This window comes from Anastrepha obliqua, chromosome 1, assembly GCF_027943255.1.
Source record: "Anastrepha obliqua isolate idAnaObli1 chromosome 1, idAnaObli1_1.0, whole genome shotgun sequence".
Lineage (NCBI taxonomy): Eukaryota > Metazoa > Arthropoda > Insecta > Diptera > Tephritidae > Anastrepha > Anastrepha obliqua.
The window spans coordinates 153,866,183-153,893,298 of record NC_072892.1 but is presented as its reverse complement, the minus strand read 5'-3'; the positions used below and the strand labels follow the sequence as shown (position 1 = coordinate 153,893,298).

Sequence of the window (27,116 nt, the reverse complement as noted above, 5' to 3'; positions counted from 1 at the left end):
ACTATAAAATGTAGAAATATTTTTTTACATACAACATTACATATAATTTTTATTTTAATAAATATTTTAGCACTTTTTAATTAATTTTTGTTTTATGTATTTTTTGTGATTTTTTGTTTTTTATTGTAAATGCATAGCACTAAAATAACTTACAAATTATGTAGGCTTATGAACTACAAAAAATCAAAAAATTAATAAATAAATAAATAAATAAGTAAAACAAATACATTTTTTTAAAATTAGATTTGCACTGAAATTGCGCAAAAGCCAATGGAGCGCAAATGTTCTAGAGGAAATGAAATCGATGGCATATTAAAACTGCAGAAAAAAGAGAAATTAATAGATGTACGCATGTGTATGGGTGTGTATGTGTCTGCATGTTCGTAAATACGGAAGTACGCGCAGAATAATGGAATAAACGCAACATTACCGATAATTGAATTGTAACAGTAAACGAAATGATGTAGAACTGCACTGAGTTGAGTTGAGTTGCGTTGAGGAAAAGCAGAAAAGCAATGAATGAACAAATATCAAAGATGTGCAGTTCATAAAAGTTCATAAGTGCTGCACGGAGAGCATGAAAATTGAGAAGAAGAAGAAGAGTAGAAGAGAGACAATTAGCGGACCAAAGAAAGCAAAGCCTTGATATTCATTGTGGCCATGCAATAGATCAAGACTAATAACGGTACTTGAGATTGCAGGGAACAATAGAACGAAAAAGTTAGATGGAAATTTTGCTGGACAATTATGAAAATGCAAATATACAGCCGTGCGTTGGCAAAATCGTAATAACAGCGTGAAATGTGTAAAGGCGTCAACAGGCAAATTGAAATGTGCATTTGCATTTGTGCATTTGTGTGCGTGTGTGTGTGTGTGTGTAGAAGAAACAGTAGCAGAAATTCTAATTACAAAATGCTACACAATAAATGAGCGGCATAACTTGTTACTAATTTGGTTGTTATTTATTTGTATTATTCGAGTTGTTGCTGCTGGCGTTTGTTGCACGTTGCACTTGTGCGCCGTTAGAAGCCGAGCATCATCTATGAGATGACTTACGGTCACAATAATCTACATATTCAAATATGCCTGTCTGTTTGAGTGCATGTGTGTGCGCTATGTGCGCAGCTGATTGGAAAACTAATGGGCCTTATTTGTTATTTGTCGTTGTTATTGTTGTTTTGCCGTTGCTGCCGTTGCTCCTCACCTCAGTGCGTGCGAGCTACTACTGTTTATGTATTTTGCACCTGCTGCTTCTGTTGTTGCTGTTGTAATGATAGCGGTTGCTGCTGCTGCTGTTGTGGTTGTTTCTGTTTCTGTAGGTGCTGCTGCTGCTGTTGCTGTGCCAGTTGCTGCTGCGTCGGCTGCGATGAGTATACGCCAATTGGCTGTCGATTGCTGCTATAGCCACGATAAGCCAGTTCATGCACCTCATTTAGGGAGCGTCGATCATAGCCGCCACCACCACCCGAAGACCAGCCACCGCCACCACCAGACGACCAACCCGAATTGCCACCATTACCGCCACCGCGACCAGACATTAGCTTCTTCAGCCCCATCATGCCAGCCATCAGCAGGGCAATCTTCGAGACAATGAGCGCCTTGCCGGCCATCATGTACAGCATACCCATGGCCACAGGTATCATGCCGACCATTTTCATAGCCATGCCCATCATCATCATGCTCATCATCTTCTTCATCTTGCCACGACCTGTGGAGGAGAAACCAAAAAAAAAAAATTTTAATAGAAAAATTGTAGAAAATTATTTGCCATTCTTGATGCAGGTGAAAGTTATGTGTTTGTATGTGTGATTGTTGGGAAAGGTGAAAGTTTCGCTAACTTACGCAAACTTTTATCAAAAGTGTCAGTTTTATGTGTTAGTTTATGCAAATGCATTTTATTTTTTTACGAAAAATGTATAAAAATTCAGAAAAAAAAAAGGAACTACTTGAAATGCTTGATTACTTGAATTTATTGCGGTGTGAAATAATTTTGCTTACTTTAATTTCATTGATTAATCGCTTTTGACACAAGTTGCAACACCAGCATACAGTTTGCAATCAATGCCACATGCCGCAAGCGCACACTCACACACCTACATTGGCTATTCATAACTGCCTGGCACCTGTCACACAATTAATTTTACAAAAAATTGCTTGCGACTCGTCTGCCCACAATCGGTTGCAGCTAAATGGCTTCAACGCACAAACCACTGTCCTTGCCATGCATACTTACATTACATACATGCACACACACATACACACACACACATGAATATATATAAGCTAACCATACTTAAAGAGCGATCAGCCAGTGTTTAAATGGTCATTCATCAGTCATTCGTGTTTTTAATTCACTTTCCTGCTGTCTCCATTTCCAATTCAGGCGCCTAACATCCATTAGGCCATATTGGCTTGGCCATACCAGTTTTCACTCACATTTGTCATCGTTAATCAATGGCAATGGCGTCTGTAATATTTTCCATATATTTGACATTAAATAAATTACATTTGTAAACTGTAAAACTCTTCGATGCACAGAAATATTTGTATGTATGTATGCACGCACGCTCACTGTGATGCCATTCTCTATTGCCTAGCGGACTGGAATGTTATAACAGATTTGTCACATCTTATTCGCTGAACACGAATCAAAAATTTTTAACCAGCCATTCAAGTTTTGTGAGCGAAATTTATTCGACGAAATTCGTTGATGCCACATTAGAAAAAAATTAGTTAATTCAATTGCCACTTTTTTGCTTGCTATAACAACCACCCACCTAATGTTTAAATAGATTTCACATTTCCAATTGCCCGCACTTAGAAAATTCGAATTTCATTTCATTTGACTTTTAGGTGTCAAAGCAGGAATTTTATGCATTTCTGAATTATTGTTTTAATTTATCTAATTGTGCCCCTAATTATGAAAGTGATTTAAGTCATATATTTCTTGTTTCGAGATATTTAACGAATTAAAAATAAATAAAATAAATAATTGGCGCGTACACTTCTGTTAGGTGCTTTGGGCCGAGTTCCAGCTTCTATCTGTGGCGTGCGTCTTGATGTTGTTCCACATATGGAAGGACTTTTATGCCTACTCCGAACGGTAAATGGTTTTTTATGAGGAGCCATGCTTAGTTTACCATCTACCGATAAAATGGAGGATTTATTTTTCAAACAATGAGCCGATGTATCTAAAAGTAGTGGCATGCCACGCAAGACAGTGATAAAGATGAGGTCTGACCGATTTTTCCTCTTCCTCATTCTTACAACTTATGTAATAATCGAAATGACGTACGAGGTGTGTTCAGAAAAAGTCGCGAATTTTGTGTTTTTTGAAAAAATATTTTTTTATTCTTTAATATCTATTTTGTCTCCTTCAAAGTAGTCCCCGTCAGATATTATGCATTTGTGTCAACGTTTTTTCCAATCCTCGAAGCACTTCAAAAAATCATTTTTTTATCTTGTTCAGCTCCTCCTTCGATGGCGTCTTTATCTCGTCACTCGTAGCGTAGCGTCGTCCTTTCATGGGACTCTTCAGTTTCGAGAATAAGAAAAAGTCACAGGGGGTCAGATTTGGGGAATACGGTGGCTGTGGCATTATGCCGAAACACGTGCAAGCAAAGCAGCTGTCAACAATTAACTGAACATTCAAAATGGCCGAACTCTTCGGTTTGAGTGAGAGACATGAGTACCAACATATCGTCACAAAAAAATCGAAATTCGAATATACGTAACCTGAGAAAATTCAAAATTCGCGATACTTTTTGGATACACCTTTTTTCATTTTTCATTCTTTGAGCTTGTCGACCTTTTGCAACATGGACTGTGATCAAAGCAAGAAACATAGAGACGTTTTTTCTTTAACGATTAAATATCGCTTTTTTTGTAGCGGCACTTGCCAGAGTATCAACCCATTTCGTGTTGGCTGAAGTTGCAATGCTACTTGTACCACGCAGTTTGTAGGTTGTTGTAGGTCACAAACAGCATTCTTTTCATTTATTCATGAATAGCCTACCTTATTTAATTACATATAATTTACATTACATCAATATTTTTATACTGAAAAAAAAGATGAAATCAATAGAATTTATGTAATTTATCATAATATTTTGCAAATTCCAGACTATTCCCTAATTGTGAATTTTGTAAGTGTTTTTATTTATTTGAAAATATGCAGCATTCTAAATTTTCTTGCATTTGTATATCCATTTCTCAGGAGTTCGTTGTAATCTTATCTTTTTTACGCATACTTACAGAAATGTCACATTTTTGGTTAATTTTGCCAATCTTTCCTGGGGAAAATGTGTCTGATATTTAGGATTTTATTTTTTATTGAATTTTTGCGTCCCAAATGCCGAAGTACATCTATCAGTCCCTAGAATGGCTGTACTCGTATAGTTAACCCTTTGGGGACGGGCGAGTGTCGCTGAGGACGAGAGGTATTGGAGTGCGCAGTAAAGAAAATAAATTTAAAAACTAAGGCTTTATTTAACACAAGAAAAAATTTTCATGAAATCAAAAAATATTTATAAACATGCAAATGGAAAAAAAACCAAAAAGAAGTTTGGTTGTATTTATGTATGTATCCGTTTTTTATTCCGGCATTGTGAGGTATCGTTCAAATTGATGAAGTAATTCCGTCATCTTCCGTCTTATCAGATTCAAAGTAATATTCGTCAGACCTGTCACTATCTAATGCATCATCTCTAGATCGCTTAGCCATCGTCCGTAGGATAAAATATAAAATATACAAAAAGCCTGCTGGTACCTCTGGCAGTGACCCTGAAAGACTGAATCGAAGAACTGAAATTCGTTCTGACTCTACCGTCGTCTCACATCGTAAGTTTACATTATAAAGAAGATAAGACTTCATCGCTAATGGCCCTTAATGTCTTTGAATGAAAACGTGACTCCTTTACTATACCTATGCGTATCTTATGACTCAGAACGACAGACGTCGCGAGCCTTACAGCTACTAACTAATTTGGGCGGCTAAATGCCGACACGCGTCCGGAACGGTAAAACGGCTTGGGCGGCTATATGCCGACACTCGTCCCCAAAGGGTTAAGCTTATTTGCAATAATTGTGAAAGGAAGGCAGTTATAATATCATATATAGAGTGCAATGTTTCAAATACTTGTGTTGTTGGCTTAACGACAGTTGGTAAAACGATAAAGAAATTCGCTGACGAATAGAAGCAGCTAGAACAGCCTTTTAAAATAACAGGAAGTTTCTCTGTAACAGATATTTAAATTTAAAACTGCGCCTGCGGTATCTTCAATGCTATGTTTGATGTGTTTTGCTGTATGTTGCTGAGTCTTGAACACTGAAAGCTACGTCTATGAATAAGTTGGAGGCTTTTGAAATGTGGTGCTATCGAAGAATGTTAAAACTATCTTGGACACAAAAGATTAGCAACGCAGAAGTATTACCTCAACTTAAAAGCTCTCTATTTAATAAAAGCGTCGAAAAACCGCACATTTCAAGCATATCATATCACGCGTGGACCCAAATACGAGTTATTGCAACTCATTGTGCAAGGCAAAATTGAAGTAAATGTGGCATAGGAAGGAAACAAATGTCTTGGTTAAGGAACATAAGAGAATGGACTGGACTTCGAAAACTTGGGTAACTCGGACAAGCAACACGCAACCTTGAAGATTAACGTGATATGCTTTATCAAGAATCAATCTCTAACATTCTGTAATTGGTTGCCTATTCCATAAAGTAGAAGACAAAGCTTTCGTTTTTTTACGGATGATTATTCTTTATAGTTTTAGGTGTATTTCTGTGGAAGTCGATTGTTAAAATGCCGCATAGATAAAAAGTAATGGTAGAAAATATAATTGCCCTTAAATGTAATTTAAGGTACGATTAAAGAATACAGGCACACAGCCCTTTTACATGAAATTGTGCTGCAGGCAATAAAACCTATCTATGAATCATTAAGTGACGAACAATTACTTGAAAAGTGCTTAGGTGGATTTACACAAAATGTTAGTGAGAGTCTTAATTTAAAGAGTTAGAATATTGCAGCCAAATTTAGTCCAGGTAGTCTGAGATTAGTTGAAATAGCTACCAAAGTTACTGTATCTACTTTTAATGACGGATCAGAGAGTTTTTTAAGAATGGAAAGATTACTTGGAATAACAATTGGATATAAGGGGTATCAGTATTGTCTCGAAGAAAACTCGAACCGGCTAAGATACGCACGAATCAAGGCTATGAAAGCAACAAAATAGGCCAGAACATCTCGTCGACTGGAAAAAAATAAACAACAACAATTGCTTTCTAATCAGGAAGGATTCTAGCTTCATAGGAATGGGAGATTAGACATAAGCTAGCAAAATAAATTAAAAAACTAATTTTAAGTTCTTGCTTTAAATGCGCGCGACCTCGAGCGAAATGCACTTGAAAGTTTAAACTCGTTTTTCTCGAAACTATAATACTTTTTCCGGCACTGTCTGCATGATAACTCATACCGTTTTTAAAATTTTTCAATGCGTTTTTTTAATATTCGCTATAGTCTGTCGAGCCGGATTTTTGATATTTTTATTAAAAAACTTTATAAACATAATTAGGGTGTGAAATTTATAACGTAAAACGCATACTTTTTTTAAAACGCCGTAAGTTGCAAAGTTTTTCAAAATTAAAAAATCCGGATTGACGGACTATAATTACAATTTTATTTTACAAGACTTTTTTTACGTTTTACAGATCCATCAACATTTCAAAGAGAAATGACCTTTTTTTCATTGTACTTTGGGTCACCTGATTTTTTATTTACTAATTTTTGTAAAGAAAAATTAAAATAAATTTTTTATAAAGTTTGAGTACTAATAAACAATGTCTAAAATTTTTTTCATTTCTTTCCATTGGTATCCCTTCTTTTAGCGCATTTTTGGTGCTGCTGGGCGTATGTAACCCTGTAATGCAGTTAAGCTATTTCTATTCAACCATTGAGCTGTACTGCAAAAGTTTCTAAAGATCAGAAGATTAATTTCACTGTGTCTTGATTTTTGTTGCATTAGTGTGAACGACCACAATCCTAATGCCGGCTCGCGAGCTGAGAAATAGACGTTTCATAAATGTCTCTATATTTTAAAAACTACTTTGCCTTGGACTGCCAAATCCAGTGAATATTTTCACATGCAAGTCTTTTTTTTTACAAAATTCCGGATCAATACATATGAATGTATATCTCTTGAATACCTACCATAGCCAAATCAGCAAATAACTACAATAATATGTCAGCACATACGACATACATACATACTCATATGAAGTTTTCCTTGGAAAGTGCTAATAGTAGGTCAATCATCATCGATGCGTCGATAATCCCATAAGTCGTTGAGGCCAAATATCAGAGCATATCACTTGATGCCAAACTTCGCTGAAAAGCTCATGCCAAGAAAAAACGAGAGAGTTCGACTTGAAATTAAATACAAACAAACACAACGACCGGTTTGGACTTACGGTATATAATTTGGGGATGCGCTAGCCAAAATTTTATTTAGGAAATATTAAACTGAAATTTCGAATTGCGGAAGGTTTTCTAGGAATCGAGATAGATACAGAGATTGCGCGACTCTATCATCTCTCCTGAATATTTATAATGTTTGCCAATGGGGTCGTATGCCATTCATATTTAACATATTTAATGATGAGAGAATTTGGTAATAGGTTTAGACTTACGGTATACCATTCTGGAGATATTCTAGCTAAAAGTACATCATCTAAAATCCTGCGGTGCATAGTAAAAGCGCCATACTACGTTTATGGCCCAGGAATAGATGAGACAATGTAAGTAATTAAATAATTCGTATAACTCAACGTAAACCGGTAGCAAAACTTTAAGGGGTAACACCACTGTACACGCGTAAAATAAACACGATTTTTAAAGAATTTTTTTGTATAGAAGGAAAGGGGAAACAATCACTCTGATTTGGGAAGTTATTACTTATATACTAAAATACAAAACTACAAAGTTTGATCGAAAAATTTTACAAAATGGCGGCATTGGAGACATTTTTGTAATGTCGTTTCTCTTGAAGGAGCTCCGCGGCACGCAGCACAGAGGGTGCAAATTTTAATCTGGAACAAAGAAACATTTTTTTTCTTAATCTAGATAAGAATAGCTAGAGAAACACGTAGGGGATTTAAAAAATATTTATTTTTGTGGAATTAGCAAGCATTTGAAGGAAAAAACTCTATTTTGGACTAAAAAAACGGCACTGAAATAATTATAACAATCGTTTAAATTAATCTATCGAAAATCCCCTACGCTCTTCTCTTAAGAAGGTTATTATACAGACGTAGTGAAAAACCTGATTAAAAATATTTAAAATTGTTTGAGTTATTCTGCGTGCCAATTTCAGAAAACGTGTTTTGAGAAAAACGCGTTTAAAGTTTGGAAATTTGGAGAAGTCGTTAGGTAGCAGTCACTAACGCTTGGTTAAAAGCTTAAAATATTTATGAAATAGACTTCGGTAACGTATGAAACTTTTTGTTCTGTATTTTAAAAGGTTCAAAGAATTTTTTAAGCTTATAAAAAAAAAATCAATTTTTTGAAATTTCTACAGTGGTGTTACCCCTTAAATGCGTTTTTCTCAAATCCGTTTTTTTGAACAGGTGATCACTTTAATTTAAAAACCGCTTGGTAGATTTCAATAAAATTTATACCGCTTTTGAAAAACATAAAAAACTCGTGCCTGATCGAAGGATTTTTTTTGTCAAAAATTTCGATTTTTTTTAACAATTAACTGTCGGTTTTTTTATCGAAAATATGAAAAATATTTTCTGAGGCCACCATATTGTTAATTTTGAAGAAAAATCTTCCATCAGGCACAAGATTATCTATTAATAAAACTAATTTCTCTTGTCCGATTGATTTTAGATGAATCTCCAAGTACTTGTGATGTTCACCGCAAGGGACTTCTGGAGAAACGGGCTCCACACTAACAGCGATAACTTTTAAAATTATAATTTTTTTTTATTTTTTTGAAATTTTGCTGAAGTCAAGTCAAACCCGGATGTATTAATGCTATGTTTTTATTTTTGTATAATAAAGCAACTGACCAGCAAAAAAAAAACTGATTGAAAATCATCATTTTTTCGGGCCTCTGACTATCCCTAATCCCTTAAATTATCAAGAGAAAATTGGATATTAGCATCCATTTATATAAACTAAATGCCTAAATTGTGCAACGCTTCGAAACCATTAATAATAAGAATCGTTGATAATACGCAAAAAACACATGTGAATAATAACTTCGACAGGTTCCGCTTTGAAAGCTAATCATCTACCCTGTCAAAAATCAAAATACATAGATTAGCGAAACCAATGCAAGACTGAGTCTTGTCGAGGACCTATGCTCCCAATATGAGTGAACAAGGAAATAAAAGAATTTTAATTTCTCCATCCTGTAGATCACCGGCCACTTTCTTTTAATTTATCTGGTAAAGTAATATAAATTCTTTAATTTCTGAGTCTCCTAAAGCTTTATTTTAGTAGCCTTTGGTTTCATTCCGTGCATCACCCACAGTTTTGATGAGACGACGATGGTCATCAATCACGTCAGCAATGCCACAATCAACTTTCCACAATCTTTGGCATACAGCATTAAATCTTCAGATCAAGTAATACCCTTTGACACCAGTGCGCGGATATAAAAATGCTTCGAATATTTCCGCTCCGGGCTCTATACTCTAGTGCCACTGGTGTAAATTCAGCACTTCGTAAACCAGCTTGTAAAATACGGCAAATAAATATAAAAATTTAGTGTCTTGCCCTGCTTTATGAGCTTGAAGTTGTGGTAAGAAGGTGTAGCAACTACAATTTCACAGATAATAAAGCGGTAGTTAAAAACTTTTGTAAACAGCAGTAAAAACATAAAATCCACACATATCAGTCATGAAACCAGAAGTTAAATGCCATAACAACGGAAAGGTTTGGTTTGCCAGACGAGCTGAACACTTTTTACAGGCGAGTAAATTAATGCAAGCGCATATTACATACACGCTGTCATAGTTTAAGTAGCTAGTAAAAGATATACCATAGCTGAAATACCATAGCAGAGTGAAGCAAAAGTCTTCACCCATCATATTTCCTTTAACGCTTTAATGTTATTGCATATTTTAATATATTTATATTCATGCATGTGTCTGGCGATGATTTTTAAGTACTTTTTTTCAGTTCATTTGTTTAAAAGACGTCTTTAATTTTTGGTCTGTCCTTTCATTTAATGTAATTTCCGAAGCGATTAGGCCGATTGTGATAGGACTTTTACGCATAGGGATTTTATTGCTGTTAGATGGAGTTCGCGCCAAGTTTCTTATTTTGAAAAATTGTCTTTATAATTAAAATGTTTATTCTGACTTGAATGAAATATCACATTTGTATGTATGTATGCATATATAATATGAGCTTATATGTATATGAGTATGAGAAATATACACTTTGTTTTCAAATATCAAGTTGCAATATTTTGACGTTTGCTATTGAGAGCAATTAGTGACAGCGGTCTTTGTAATCGACTGGCTGGCTAAAATTCGGTAGGATCGTGGTTTGAAACACACTGTAGGCTGAGACACCAAACGCGGTCACCTCTCGGCAGGCAATAGCAAACCTCTGAGTGTATTTCTGCCATGAGAAATTTTCTCATAAAAAGCCATTTGCCGTTCTGAAGCGGCCCTGTAGGCCCTCCATTTGTGGAATAATATCAAGACGTACACCATAAAAAAATCTTGCCATTGACTTTCGGGTTGTGAGTATTGATCACATTACTCAGCAGGTTCTCAAGGCGAATCTCTTTAGACCAAACTGATTTGTCTTTTTTTTTCTTGGGGTTTGGTGGTTTGAATGCCAAAGTGATCATATGACGATGACATCGACATTATAGGCGAAACCAGTGTAAAGAGAGAAGCGAGCAATGTGACTCTTGCGGCGAATGAGGGTAAAACAAAGCACCTGCTGTCAACACCTAGGGAGTCTTTGCGTCTTGGACAATACGTCAGTGTTGACAACCAACCATTCGAAGTTGTAAAGGACTTTGGCTACCTTGGGACCAGTATTAAAAACAGAAATGACGTCAGCCTGGAGATCAAATGGAGAATAACTCTTGCCAACAGGTGTTATTTTGGGTTCTGTAGGCAAGGCGAATTTACGACACGGTACCTCAAAAAGGAAAAAGTGGGAGAGGAAGACCACATATCCGTTGGAAAGACCAAGTGCTGCAGGATCGGGCAGTCATTTTGAATTCGGCCAAAATCGGCGCACGGTTGTAGCGCCACATAAGTAACTGATCTATTTTTGTTGTTATTTTGCTTACATTCCGCTGAAAACTCACAAGTGAGTTAAGTTACTCACTTAGTTTTCTTCCCCTCTTATGATTTTTTATTTCTTTCTAAAATTACGATTTCTTCTACCCACAAACTTATTACAATCTCGTTGGGATTTTTTAGAAAGTGGCATTAGGGCTAAAATTGTGATTATTTTTATAAATTTGATATACTATACTACGTATTTTAGTAATAAATTAGCTTTTAAATTTTTATATATTTCTTTTTCTTCAACAACTTTTCCGAACCACCTCTATGAACACGGCAAATATTTTTCTGTTAAAGTTTAGCGAATCGGAAGGTAGGAGCCATAACAAATCTGAAGTTGTCGATTTGTTTGGTCTTTGATACTTGTGTGGGCTCAATCGATTGTCCATATCTGCCAAATAAAATTGTTTTTATTGTTCCTTCCGCATTTTCCGCTGTAATTAATTGTTTTTTGTGGGTATGGCTAAAACTGTTTATGCGATCAATGCTCATTTTTGAAGGACGCTAGCTCAATTTAATGTTTATTCTTCTCCCTTAGCCTTTGGTATTTCTTACTCTAAGTGCACATTTATTTGCAGGGGTCGTCATAAGTAAAGGTAGTTCTCATCCGAGGCTTTGTATATCTTTTCATTGGGAGGGATTTTTAAGTTACGGGTCCCAAACCCAGCGCACAACCAGCTATCCTGGAACGCTTCGTCTTCTCACGTTAGCTCACTCCCAAACGGGTGTTCGGAAGCTACCCAGCTAACCCTTGGATTAATCCCGGGAGTTGTAAGCTGCTTGAACCATATGCAGAAGAATCGTCCTGGCCACTCTCAAGTGAATGGCGATCAGTAACTTTCTCCTCTAACTCCGAGCCGTTTGATACCAAACGAGGTTTTAGAGAGGGTGACTCGCTGTCGTGTGATTTCTTTAACTTGATGTTGGAGAGGATCGTACGAGCCGCAGAACTTAATCGCTCAGGCACAATTTTTTATAAGAGCGTACAATTGTTGGCGTATGCCTTAACAACCGTGCTGTTAGTTCTGCCTTCTCCAAACTGGATAAAGAAGCAAAGCGAATGGGTCTGGTGGTAAATGAGGACAAAACGAAGGACCTCCTATCATCAAACAAACAGTCGGCGCACTCGCGTATCGGCACCCACGTCACTGTTGACAGGTCTGATTTCGAGGTTGCAAAAGGCTTCGTTTATTTAGGAACCAGCATTATCGCCGATAACAATGTCAGCCTGCAAATTCAATATAGAACCGCTCTTGCCAACAAGTGCTACTTTAGACTAAGTAGGCAACTGAGTAGTAAAGTCCTCTCTCGACGAACAAAACTAACACTTTGCAGGGGTCTCATCATGCCCGTTCTAACGTATGGCGCAGAAGCTTAGACGATAACAATATCCGATGAAGTAACGCTTGGAGTGTTCAAGAGAAAAATTCTGGTCATTTCAGTCATGACCAGGTAGTAAGAGATTACAATAATCTTGAAATATTATATATTTGTATGTAGAACCGCAAATATGTGAAAAACTTGCACCAAAAGCTAACATTAAACTCTTTTGTCCCAAATGGTACTTGTGTTGAATTACGAGATATGATAATTAAGTCCCGGAGACTTTTGCGTAATATCTCTAAAGCTTGCATATGTACATATGTACGAGGAGATTCTGCTGTTTCCGTGGCGCCGCAATCTTATGGCGGATTCTTATAGAACTCGACAAAAGAAAAGGAAATGAAAGAGTAAAATTTTTTGATATCTCGCTTAGTTTTCGAGATATTGAATAAAAAAAGGCTGGAAGGCCTCAATGGTTTTAACACGGAAAGGAGTTCTACACAAAAATACTGTGGATTGTGTAGCCGGAGTTGGACTGATGAGGGTTATTTTTTTGAAGCGCGGCCGAAGGCCGCCCACGCGAAAAGAAGTTCTATGCAAAAATACTGTGGATTCTATCGAAACTGTAGAAAAATTATTATTATTATTTTTTTTTTTTTATTTAATATCTCGAATAATAATAAAAAATAATAATAATAATAAATTAAATAATTATATTACCTCTTTAATATTGTTAACATTATATTTTAATACAGAATTTTGTAATACAGAATTTTGAAAGCAGAATTTTAGAAAGCAGAATTTTAAAAAAGCAGAATTTTAAAAAGCAGAATTTTGTTTTTAGAATTTTGTACATACGGAATTTCCACACCAACCCGAAATCTTCTTATTAACATGAAAAAATTTCGTAGTTTTCAATATCCAAATGTTACTATTCCGGGCATATAATATTGGGTAATTCGGGAAGTAATTTCGTTTTTTCCCGGCAGAGGATTTAATTGTATTTTTTCACAACTAACTTCACACTCAAGTTGCATTGTCATTATATGTTTTGATAACTGACATAGTAAGGCTTGTGTGTGAATAAGTTCAATTGATTTTACGCAGTAGGTTTTGGTCGGTGCCCTTTTAAATATGGAGAGCAATAAGCAGCAGTTTCGCCATACCTATTTTACTTTTTTACTATAGAAAAAGTTAAAATGCTGTTCAAGCCAAAAACAAATTAACCGATGTGTATGGAGAATTGTGTTGACAAAATGCCAATGCCACAACTGGTTTGAAAAATGTTAATCCGACAATTTTCGTATCGAAGATGCATCACGTTCTAAAAAGCCGGTTGAAGCTGATAAAGACGCGATAGATGTATTATTTGATGCAAGCCGGCGAATAACAACATGTGAGATCGGTGAGAGGTTAAATTTATCGAATTCAACTATTTATGACCACCTGAAAGACCTGGGCTTAAGATCGTCTTTCATTTTCACCACAAAAAAAAAAAACGAAATTACATTCCGAACAACCCAAATATAATTAGCACTTACACCATTTGTTAGCGTGTGGAATGGCAGCACTTTTTCATAGTAGAGGCTTGCCATTGCCTGACAGGCATCGCCTGCTATTAGAAAAAACCATTTACAAAAAAATAATTTGGTGTTTCATACCATCAGCGGATTTGTAATACTGGTACTGCCGAATGGTGGTCACCAACTCACCAACCTATTCGGCTACGCCTGCCGGAAAACTTGTATAAATGTATTACTTTAAAATAGCAGTACCGAAATTTTCAGGGACAAACGGATAAAATTGAATATCGTGAAACGGCGTAAGGGGTTAGCGATAGTCAAAATTTTCAAAAAGTTTGATTTCTTTTTTTTTACATTTTCTTAAAATATAATATCTTAAAAACATTGTGTGAAAATTTGAAGTGAATTCGACAAATACTTTTCGAGTTATTCAACAAGTAACAAAGGGCGCTCGGGTGCTTCGGATCAGATAGCAAAACTTTAAATGCAATTTTCTCAAAATTAAATATGTTTTTTGAACTGATGATCACTTTAACTTAATAACTGCTTGACAGATTTCAATAAAATATATACAGCTTTTCAAAAACATAAAAAACTCGTGCCTGATCAAAGGATTTTTTTTCCGAAAATTTCGATTTTTTTTAAGCAATTAACTGTCGGTTTTTTTCTAGAAAATCTGAAAAATATTTCCTGAGGCCATCATATTGTTAATTTTGAAAAAAAAATCTTCGATCAGGCACAAGATTATCTATTTATAAAACGAATTTCTCTTGTCCGATTGATTTTAGATGAATCTCCAAGGACTTGTGATGATCCCCGCAAGAGACTTCTGGAGAAATGGGCTCCACACAAACGCCGATAACCTTTACAATTATTAATTTTTTATTTTTTGAAATTTTGCTAAAGTCAATTCGAAACATGACGTATTAATGCTATGTTTTTATTTTTGTAAAATAAAGTAGTTGACTACCAAAAAAAGAACATATTGAAAATCATAATTTTTCGGGCCTCTGACTACCCCTATTCCCCCTTATGTGATTCAAACTTATACGCGTAAATTTTTTTAGAATTTTTGCCGCATTGTGAACCTTTTAAATCAAAATAATTTTATTATTGTAAATTAATTTTAATTTGACTTTGTAAAAGTGAAAGTACGGGTATTTGCCTTTAAAATGCATTATTACTCCTTAGAACCTGAAATTGTCGCAAATTAGCTGCCATAGTGGGTGGATAGAAATCCTTCGAGTAAATATCTTTTCATGCCTGCTGCTCAATGACATTTGAACAATTTAGAAAAGTTGAAATTTCGGCACCACACACCCACACTTTCGCCGAAAGTTATTTATTTGAAGTTAATTTATGTAGGTTTGCCCTAATTATCTCCATCTTTGCATAATAAATCTCATAAAAAAAATCTCATAAAAAAATGGAACAAAGCAAAATATGCGTGAAACTTGAAAATATTTATTTTGCACGCCATTGTTTGAAGTTCAAATATTTACACGCCTAAGTTCATATACATACAATATATCTATGTATATACCCGCTCGCTTGTATTTTCACAGCGAAATGCAGACAAAAATGAAGAAGCTGAGACTTCGAAGCCGTCACTTTTTGTTTTTTATGCTCACCCATCTGTGCAATGCGCTAATTATGTGGAGGATTGAATCTAATTATCTCATAACATACACTTTTTTCGTGTTTTAAAAGCTAATTTGTGGTGGTGTGTGAGTGATACTCAAAAGGTGCAATGTGGTTGAGTAAAATGTTGCAGGTACATTCTAAAAAAAAAGATATTTAATGTATGCGATGTCTCAGAGAATTTGAAATGCATTTTTTATCATTTTAACCCTTAATTGCTGTAGTTTAAATTATTTACATTACTACTGATGCTAGTTTGTGGGATAATAGACATTTTTGGTATGTGAAATCTATTGCCTGGTTGTCATTATAAAATTTTATATGACAAAGAGTGTGATTCTAGGAAAAAATGCGTTTTGGATTATGTTGACTTGAAAGTAATCGAAAAATTTAAAATGTTAAAGTGGCAACATATCAAATTCTGCCGGCACCAAATTTGCATAATAAAAACCAGGCTTGAATAGCTTAGGCTTTTGAGTCGCTTTAAAATAAAATTAATAAATAATTGGCGCGTACACTTTGGCGTTGGTGGTTTGGCCAAGTTCTTCCTTCTATCTGTCTTGAAGTTGTTGCACAAATGGAGGAATTTACAGCTTTAAGCTGACTCCGAATAGCAAACGGTTTTTATGAGGAACTTTTTCATGGCAAAAAATTTGCCTGCCGAGGGGCGAATGCTATTAGAGAAACACTTTTTCTAATATTTAGGAATAGTTTACTCTCCGTATTATTATGAAAAATAAATCGAATTAAATTAAATTTATTTTTATTTTTTTTAATATGACTCCTCAAGACCTCAACACACTTGTTGTATCTTGAAATTAATTTTTCAATCCCCCTAAAGAAAATATCTTTCCTCCTTCCGCCGTATTGAGCTCTTCATAATCAGGGAATATCTTTTTCTCAATGTGGGAACAAACTGTAATCACTGATTTCTTCGAGGCCGCAATCTAGTGCAGACCACTTCGAAATACGCGCTGAGCAAACCTGAACTTTGTGAAAATTAGTAGATAACTAATGGCCGTAATTATGTGGAATTTTGTATTTATATTTATACCGTAAAGTAAAGTAATTACGTATTTATTGCGATTATTGAATTACCCACATTAATAATAAATTACCCCAATAGCGAGAATACTTTGAACGTCTCTCCTACAACTAAGTTTGACCGAACGGATGATCTTCAGTGAGGTAATCATTTATCCGAAATTATTTGAAAACACTAAATTTCATAAAAGCATAACCAAAACTGGTTCTTTCATTGATTTTGAAAAAACAAACCTTTTATTTCTAAAAAAAATTTCTGTTATCGCACTGAGAGAAATTATCTTACTCATTGTCTTCCCCATTTCTCTCAGTGCTAATAAAAGCTTGTGAAAATTTATACTTATAGACATTTCCCCCAATTATATGAAATTTGTGTGCTATTGTTGTTTCTGTGGCTGCAGTTACTGATTTTAACGAAATTATCACGCGTGCACTCAAACCATAACTGACTTCTACTGGCATAAATATGTATGAATGTTTTACTATGAATGGGGGCATGGAACGCCCGAAATGAGCCAGCTATTCTTGAGCATCTAAACACTGATGTATGTACGTATGTGCTTGTATGTGTGTTTGAGATGCTTACTAACGTACATACATATCATTAGTTATTTGAAGAAACACATTCTAATCCCAAAGTTTCCTTCACTGGCTGCATTGGAATAATGGGAGCACAGATCACTCAAGTGTGTAAAATTCGTGTTAAGTAATGAGTAAATATGCCAAAATAGCTGTATATCTAATTTATATACATATCTACACAAGTCTGGAGTAAAATCATATGATTATTAGTAGTCAAATAATGAGAGTTTCATGTAGGTATGTAGGTAGTTTAATTTAAGAACGATTTTTCTTGAGTCGTTTTATTTATCGTATCTTTGAAGCAAATACAAATTTTCCTGCAGGAATTTAGAACATGTTAATAGTCTACTGCGCTTCAGGAGGTGTCAAATGTACTCCAGATTAAAAAATAAATAAATAATTGGCGTGTACACTACTGTTAGGTTTTGGGCGATTAGTGACTTGTATTGCTGGAAAATTTAAATATGCTCTGGACTAGTTTACTGTGCTTCAGAGTGTGTCAAATGTTCTCCAGTGTTAGATGTACTACAAAATATATCAAATGTATCCAGAATATTTGGAAATGCATTTTGAAGTACAATACATATATTCTTAGATATCTTCTGAAGTCCATTTAACCCTCTTATAGTACGCTTAGCAAACTCTGGAGGATATCTAACGAAATACCACCGTAACGCTCTCGATGTTTATTGATTGACTTAAAAACACTTTACAGTGTTCATTTATTATTAGCAACATTACTGGAACCATTGATTGTCCTTCCGTTCTGAGTAAAATTCAATTTAATGTTCCTTACAAGAATCTTCGACGCTGTAATTTCTATGGCATTCGCACATTAAATTTTTTTATTCTTCTGGTGCTGATTTTATATTAAATATATTTTTTTTAGTAATTACTATGCTATTGTATTATATATAATATAGTGTGAAAGAATCTATCCGTTCAAAGATTTTATATACAAATATACGAGCTGTAATGTACCTAAAACGTATTTTACTAAGTGTTCTTTAAGTGGAAAAATTCCTCCAGCACTTTCAAAATTTCAATTTTTTTTTGCTCTAAAAATTCTTTTACAATCTAAAGAATATTTTTTCAATGTTTTAAGCTTAATAGAAAGTCTAAAAAGTCCTTATCAGTGAAGTGATGAGTGTAGAACGAAAGATGAAAAAGAACAAAAACTTTACTGTTGAATATAACTCAAAAAGTAATCAAGATATTAACTTAACTTTGCTTATACCTCAAATTTTCTATTAATTATCACAAAAAATACTGTTTTGATCAGGGCGCATTTATTGAAGGTTGTGGCACTAGACCAACAACCGTGTTTTGTACGTTTGATTGTCACGGCAAAGTATTGGCGAAGTAATATAGAAAACGAAAAATTAATTCGCCTTGCTTTGTTCTGTGCTGACAGCTACGTGAACACAGCGAAAGAAAAAAAAGAATCAGCTGATTTACCAACACCACCTTTAATAGATTTGCCTTGGATGTATTTTTTTTCCTTTTCACTTGAAATTTTCATTTTTCTGTTATTTTTTCGTTAAATGCAAAGCGGAATAATAAATTTTAATGAAAAATTTTTGTCTGGTTGATTACAAGAGGTAATATATTCCACGGCGCAAACTAAAGTAGCTACGTTTGAGCAGCTGTAGCGCCACCATTTTGCTTTTTTTATTAAAAAAAAATTTGTATATTCATTTAAGCACGAATATTAATATGTAGATTATTTTGAGAAAATAAATACTTTCAGCTTTTCGCAAAAAATGATTTAAAAACTGTTTGTCTGGAGGAGCTGCTCCCCTTAAGTTCTTATAATCACAAGCCAATTGTCAAGAACGGAAGGAAGGAAATGGGAAGTAGAACGAAAAAGAAGATGTAACCAGGCCTCATCGCCTTATAAGAAGGAAAAAGCGATTACTGCGAATTCATTTTTTTTTTGGTGTGCATAATTTGTTCGTTTGTCGAAGCAGTCGTGGATTTTTGGTGAGTGGCAACAGGTGATTGTGAAGAGTGCCCGACAAGCCTCATATTCTAAAGTTAAAATAAAACTCAGAATTTGAAAATAAAATCAATCCGATAGCTGGTAAAAATTACAAAACAAATCAGCAATGAACTATTCTGAACCAAATTCAATGCTTGCTGAAGTAAAATTTACTACTGTAAGGCATACTTTCTGCTCACTAAAGTACTTATAACTTCTTCTTAAGTACTACATTGACCATTTTAGGCAGAATCAGCCTACAACTTTTGTCAGCGCTCTCAGATAAACAAATAAATATAATATCACGTTGGAAGGGTATGGGAACTTATCGCAATTTACAATCTACCGATAGTTAACACGTTCGCGGAATCTAAAAATTTCAGGGAGCAGCAAAAATAGACAAGCAATTATTTTTGAAACTAGTTGTAATATCCAAAATCTGATTATACATATATTATAAGAGTAGTCAGAACATCGTATTTTAACTGTTATATGAAAGTACGTAATCAATCAAGTGGTCATTAGTTTGAAATATATATTAATTTCAAAAACTTAAAGTTACATGAAATTAAATGAACAAAACTTGGCTTTCGAATTTGAATACTGTAGCTTCCACGTCATTTTGCATCACTATAAAAATTCATCACATAAAAGCATTCACGTCCGCGAACGTGTTAAAAAAGGGAATGCACTTATATAATTATTATAAATAGAAAGTCCATACCATGAAACAGTGCACTCCGTAAGAATCGCTAAAAGTTTTCAGCCATGCACTCAAAATAATTTCTTAATTACAAAAGCTAGCCCGATGTTCCTAGCTCATTGAATGGGGACGTAAATGCAAAAGGATCGCTTTTATGTCACCAAAACCTTCAATTAATTGAAGAATAACTCTATTACGGCCAACAAAATTACAGTTAGCTGCGGAATGATCACCCGACCGTGTCAAGCTAACGGATTTTATGATGTCTATTGTTAATGAAAATGACTTGGGTGAGTTCTGATTTCAACATTCATTGTTCCCAGAGGAACTGATAGTGAAAAATGCCAATTTTTAGTGGCAACACAGATCACCCCATCTTAATTTGTTTGAATGATTTGTATGAATAATTACCTAACCGAACAACAAGAAAATGTTATTATTATTTTATATTTTTTAGAAATAAATGCTCCCAATTTAAGCTGCCAGCCATGCAGTATTGAAAAAATTATAGCAAACAAGCGAAATTTTAGAATTAGAAAGCTGGTGGCCATTGGAGACAAGTATACTATTTGAGCGTGACCTACCGGTGAAAAACAACGGGTTCGATTTTCCTTCTAAGCGTTGAACATCAAAGTTGTAGAAATTTTTTGCAACCTTGTTCGCCCTTAATTATTTGAAATTTTTGTAATTTATTTATCTAAATATGTAAAATGGAATTATTAAATGAGTTTTTAAAAAGGTTTTATCTGGACCTGTGCCACGCGTTAAAGTATTCGTGTAAGGATGACACCTATTTATTTTAAATTATTTATAAATTAAGTTCAATATATTAAACAATCCTTGACATGAATACCTACAAAGTATTTTTTACACCCGAGAAGGGAAACCGCAGTACCCTTTGTGATTGCAAATATTAAAATTTAATTTTTCTAAATTTAATTCAACTAATTTTACGGAAAATGTATTTCATATTTTAATAAAGCCATGTGAGTCAGATTTCTCCACTTCTTGTGAATTTCGGAAAAATTAATAAAATTTTCATAAAAATTTCGGACGCTTTAATAAGAATTCATAGAAAACTTTAAATTTTAGTCCAATTAAGTGAAGTTTTCAAGTGCTGCAAAAATTGCTTTAGATTTGGACAATTTTTTTTGCTTGCGATGTTGTACTTTTCCTCCATATAAAAATGTATTTCATATGAAAGAAGACGCACAATATAATCAATAAAGAATTTTTGAGCCACTTAAAACTTTACTAAAAATTCTAATTAAAAAGCTGGACGTTTTATGAATTTTCATAAATTTTATGCAAAGCTTTAAAGCTCCTTTAAACTGCCGAAAAGTAGTATTGTTTTCCAAGCAGAGGTCTTCGCGATCCTGCAGGCTTGTAAAATGCTTAGTTAGGAGAGAGGCCTATATATATAAGGTTGTCAAAAAAGTCTTGCGGTATTTTTATTGAATTTTCAATTGTTCATAAAATTGGTTATAATAATGCGATTTAAGTCAAATATGCGTCGTTTTGTTCGATGACGAGTTCCCAACGAGATGCCAACTTCATAATACCCCTCTTATAGAAGCTCTCTTCCCTATTGTCAAAAAACTCGGAGAGCCAATTTTCACAGGACTCTCTTGTGGACAACTTCCGACTACCAAGCTCGTTCGCCATGGACAGAAATAGGTGGTAATCACTTGGTGCGAGATCCGGACTATACGGTGGATGCAAAATAACCTCCCATCCGAGCTCCCGGAGCTTCTGGCGCGTCACCAAAGATGTGTGTGGCCTGGCGTTGTCCTGATGGAAGACAATTCGGCCTCTGTTGATCAAAGATGGCCTCTTCTGCATGAGTGCTGCATTCAAGCGGTCCAGTTGTTGGCAGTACAGGTCCGAATTGAGCGTTTGGCCATAGGGGAGCAGCTCATAGTGGATGATTCCCTGCCAATCCCACCAAACACACAGAAGAACCTTCCTGGCCGTCAATCCAGGCTTGGCCACCGTCTGGGCAGCTTCACCGCTTTTCGACCACGACCGTTTGCGCTTCACGTTGTCGTAAGTGACCCACTTTTCATCGCCAGTCACCATCCGCTTCAAAAACGGGTCGATTTTGTTGCGATTCAGAAGCGATTCGCATGCATCCATACGGGCAAAAATGTTTTCTTGCATCAAGTCGTGTGGCACCCATACATCGAGCTTCTTTTTGAATCCAAGCTTCTTCAAATGGTTTATAACGGCTTGATGACTCATGCCCAGCTCTTGGCCGATGCTACGGCTGCTACTATGCCGGTCTCTTTCGATCAATTCAGCGATTTTATCGCAATTTTCGACGACAGGCCTTCCGGCCGTGGCGCATCTTCGATCACCTCTGCACCAGAACGAAAACGTTGAAACCATCGTTGTGCGGTGGAAATGGAAACTGTATCGGGTCCATAAACTGCACAAATTTTATTGGCAGCATGAGATGCATTTTTGCCTTTATCGTAGTAGTACTGTAAAATATGCCGTATTTTCTCTTTATTTTGCTCCATGTTTGCGACGCTATAACTCACGAACGACTAAAATCAAACAACAATTAATCAAACACGTGTTAGCACGTGAAAAGAGCTTTCCAAAAAGCTCTAGCGTGAACCGATGCGACGAATACAACTAGAACTACGCGCTTGCAAAGACAAGCTTGCGGAAATACCGCAAGACTTTTCTGACAACCTTATATTTTCCTATAGACAAGCTGCGTTCAAGGCCCTGTCGTCGCTATGTTGCAGCTCTCTTCTGGTTAACTCCTGCAAGGAGAAAATCATACGTCTCGAAGTTGCAGGAAATATTCCTCTTATCTGGGTTCCAGGGTATAAGAACACAGCAACTGCCAACGAGCTTGCCTTGCTTGCTTGAAGGCGTCAATAGAACCGGTTTTAGTTGTCCCCATCTCAGATCTTGACCGTTGCTAAAGGAAAACTGCATAATTTCTTAAAAAAAAAAACGCAAGACTGCTTATTGTGTGCTATCTGAAAAACACTTTGGCCTCAGTACGACAGAAGTAGGAGCTTATAGTGCTGGGGATCCACCGCTATTCAATATCCAAGCTCATAGCGGTGTTCACCGGCTGCCCTGGAGAGGTAGACGATTTTTACGACAAGCTTTTTTCTTCGTAGAAATGCACTTGGAGGTTTGCCATGCCTGTCGAGGGGCGACCGCTACCCAGAACAACAGCTCTTTTTCTATGATTTGAAATTTCATGCCTACAGTAGGTTGCAAACATGCGACCTATCGAATGATAACTACCTCACATCCATTAGGTAACATTATTTCTTAACTATGTTTTGGACACAGTTGCCACATGATCTTCATTTCTTCAAATATTTATTTTATATTAAGGTAAGAAAGGTAAGAAAGGAAAGATGCTGGAAAACTTTATTTGAATATTAATTTGGAGTACGAAATTCAAAGGTTTTTCTATTGGAAGCTCATCATTTCTTTTGTAAACTGTCCAAATAAAGATTTTTTTTTGATTTTTTGGAATCCATTTATTTCTTGCAATCTGTTTTCTAACATTCAGCAATTTTTGTACTTAAAAAGAAAACATTTTATTTGACATAATAAAATCGTTGTTGACTTCTTCTTCAGTCTGATGAGATTGACAGTTGTTTGTGTGTTCAAGGGTTTGAGTGAAATTTTGAAATTTGGATGTAGTATTATTTTTCTTTCGAAAGAAAGTTAAAAAAATTTAAAGATTGAAAAAAAACATGTATTTCTATTTTTCTATTCATATCCAAATATCCAATTTTGAGTAGAACTAAGAAATCAAGATTCTGCATATAGTAGATTGCGCTATTGAGAGATGATTACGATTTTTTATGGCCGGAATTGGATGGTATTGATCTGGACAACGTTTATTTTCAACAATACGGCGGTACGTGCCACACAAGCAACGAAACCATTGATATTTTACGGGAAAAGTTTCCGGGCCGTGTTATCTCTCGAAGAGGTGATCACAATTCGCCACCGAGATCTTTTGATTTAACACCTTGTGACTTTTTTCTTTGGGGTCATTGGAAAGAGAAGGTCTACGCCAACAACCCAGGGTTGATTCAAGACCTCAAAGATGGAATTCGTGAGGCTATCGAGGACATAGGGCAGCCACTTTGCAATTCAGTTATGGAAAATTTCTTGAAAAGGATATTGTCCTGTAGGCGTGGTCGTGGTGGTCATTTGCCTGATGTTATTTTCCTCTTTATAATGAAATAAACATCCGATCATTTATATTAAAAAATAACATTTTTCTTTGAATGTCAAAATAACATCTCTTATTAAATAACACCTCTTATTGGAAAACCCTATATTAGCTTGGGCAAAAATACATCCAATATTTTTGCGTAAAAATTTTGCGGAAATGCTTTAAAATTGTTTTATGGCCCATCTTTAGCTCCTGGGCGATGCTAAGATTATTAACATACCGGTCAACTTTAATTATTTCTGTGACTTCATTGACCTTTTCGACATCATTGACTTTTTCTTTAACACCAAAAATGCCTATGTCTATTCACTACGCGAGTGTATTATTTTCCTATATTTAAAACCCTGTCAAGCCTTTAAGAACTTCAGCCTATGCGAAATATTCAATTTTCTGAAAGCTTTGATGTTATGGAATTTGAGCGCTTGAAATATTAGCAGTTATTGACTGATTAAAGATTCCTCTTCAGTTGCTTTTTTTCAGCTAGATATACATCGGGACCCCTCAGTGGCTGATCGTGCGATTTTTATCATCGCACAACAACTATAGCTTTTAAAATTCCATAAATGAGAACAAGACTTTGAACTCACAAGTTTCGAGCTAAAAACAGATAAGTTACACAAAAGCACAAAATTTGCCTAGGCAGTCCAAATACTAGGGTTATGTTCACCTTCGTAGACTTCAAACACTTCTCGACTCACTAATTACTCGCCATTTTCTTCAAAATTTTCCTATCACTCATTCACTCACCTTCTTCAAGTCCTCGTCCTATTTCCTCGGCTGTTAATTTCGGAAAATTCACTTGCAATGTGTGTCCGTTGAAGAAGTAACTCAGCCGCTCAATGAGCATATTTGTCAGCTTAGTGTCGCGATCATCGCTAGAACGTGACAGCGATGACTCCAGCTCATTTTCACTATAAAGCGGCTGCAGTGGCGCGGCCGCACTTACTGCACTATTCGGCAAACGTATCAATTTAATACCATCCGATACGGCGATAGCGTCAATGTGCGAAATGCGATCGATGAAAGAGATAGCCTTCTTCTTCAGACATGGCACAAAGCCGCCCTCTGCGCGGGTGCACTCATCGTAGATACGTAGAATAGTGCGTGTGCCCGCGTTAGCGTTATTCGAAGGCAAAAAAGAAGAAGAAGCAGGCAATGATGAGGAAGACGATGATGATGAGGCGAATACAGGCGATTTGACTGTTGCTGCTGAAGCAGCAGAACCAACTGCCGCTCCGGTTGATCCTTGATGAGCATAAGGAAATAAATTGGTGAGATTTTCGGTGCCGGCATTGCAACCGCGCAACAGCAGGCAAAGGCAGAGCGCGAACGCGTAACTCCAGGCGGTGGCGTAATTTTTAAGTTTCGTGTGCGCAAATGTCTTTTTTAAGAACATAGTGAGTGTGTGTTTTTTTTTAGTTTGGTTAAGAAAACAATATTTGTCAAGTCAGAGGTTCTGCTTTATTTTTTGTTTAAATATTTTTCACTGCTCAGTTTGTCACTCCTTTGCAGAAATTTGCAGTCTTTTTTAATTACATTGGGCGCACACACACGTAATTAAGACACTTCTTTATTCTCGTATCCTGGCTCACCGCACACACACATAAACGCTCGCGCACTTTAACCCGCTCGCCAATATCAATTAAACGCAAACGGCAAATGTCTTTTGGTTGCCTTCGTAACTGCACTTCATACACAAATAAGTATTTCACTGTTTGCAATTGTTTTGTATCTATTTTCTGTTTAACCGGCTGAAGCGACTTCTGACAGTCTTCAAAACACACTGATGCCACCGTAAAGTGCGCTTTATTCTTTTATAGACACGTCTTTTCTTCACATTAAAAGCCAGCAAAGAAATTACCTATTGCTTTTCTTTTGCATTTTCACATTTCTTTGCAAATTCATAGTGGCCACAGCCATTACGGCCACCACTGCTTCAAAGTTGCTTCTACTGCTTTTGTTGCAAAGCCACTTCTTAGCTGGCTGCAACATGACTGCTTCTTGCGCGAAATACTTCATGTCCGCAACTTTGTTGCTAAACAATTGAAATGTGGCGAATGTTGCTGATGTACGTAGTAGTTGAAATCGATTGCTGGCTGCGTCTCCTTTTGTTCTTCCTCACATTTCTTCTCTCTGCTGACTGTTTATTTTCGCAATTGAAAATAAATCCAACTACCTCCAACCTTCATTGGGATTTTAGCTACACTTGCACTATCACGTTTGGGTCTATGTCCCCTAGCTTGTCCATTTACAAAGAAAACACAAAACGCATCCTTTGCTGCATTTCATGGACTGCCACAGTTGGCTGTTCCTGACACTGACATGACAATTGCCATCACTCGCAGTCGACGACAATGTTGCTTCTCTCAAATAGCCATTGTGGGCTTGCAGACGTTGATTTGTTTACATTATTAGAAATTTGTTTGTCTTTGCTTCTGGTTTCATTTTCGCTGTCTGTACTGCATTTCTATTTGTGCCACAGCTTGAGCGCTGCTAGCTTTATTCGTAGTTACGTAGCTATGCGCTGCCACCAGCTCCATTTATGTTGAAGAAAAGTTCAAGTAGTAATTTAGCTCCTGATATCTGAAGGATTGAAGACAATGCGAACTGAAATTGCAAATCTGTTTGATTCACTTCAAATAGGGTGTCAGGCAATTACATTGCCACGACTAGTGTTTCTTTGCTTAACTGTGTCGGTATGTTTAGATAAAGAAAACAAAATTTGCCTAAAGCAAGTTCTTGTTAACTGAGCTATGTATAAATAAA

The 27,116-nt window shown here is 35.8% G+C and overlaps 1 protein-coding gene across 1 annotated transcript; it reads right to left on the bottom strand.

Annotated features, from left to right (window-relative positions):
- Nucleotides 1-239: 239 nt before the first annotated feature.
- Nucleotides 240-25,746, bottom strand: LOC129253224 (uncharacterized). Its single transcript, XM_054891509.1, has 3 exons — nucleotides 25,098-25,746; nucleotides 1,205-1,708; nucleotides 240-318 (listed from the first exon to the last, which is right to left on the bottom strand). Exons 1-2 carry the CDS (start codon nucleotides 25,744-25,746, stop codon nucleotides 1,230-1,232), a joined length of 1,128 nt encoding a protein of 375 aa, XP_054747484.1. The 3' UTR covers nucleotides 240-318; nucleotides 1,205-1,229.
- Nucleotides 25,747-27,116: the final 1,370 nt, after the last annotated feature.

Bases quoted from the DNA above. Each gene is read 5' to 3' on its own strand.
- LOC129253224 (XM_054891509.1), bottom strand. From the start codon at position 25,746: ATGTTCTTAAAAAAGACATTTGCGCACACGAAACTTAAAAATTACGCC. The intron at 1,709-25,097 runs GTGAGTGAATGA...TCTCCTCCACAG, and splicing joins AGGACGAGGACTTGAAGAAG to GTCGTGGCAAGATGAAGAAG.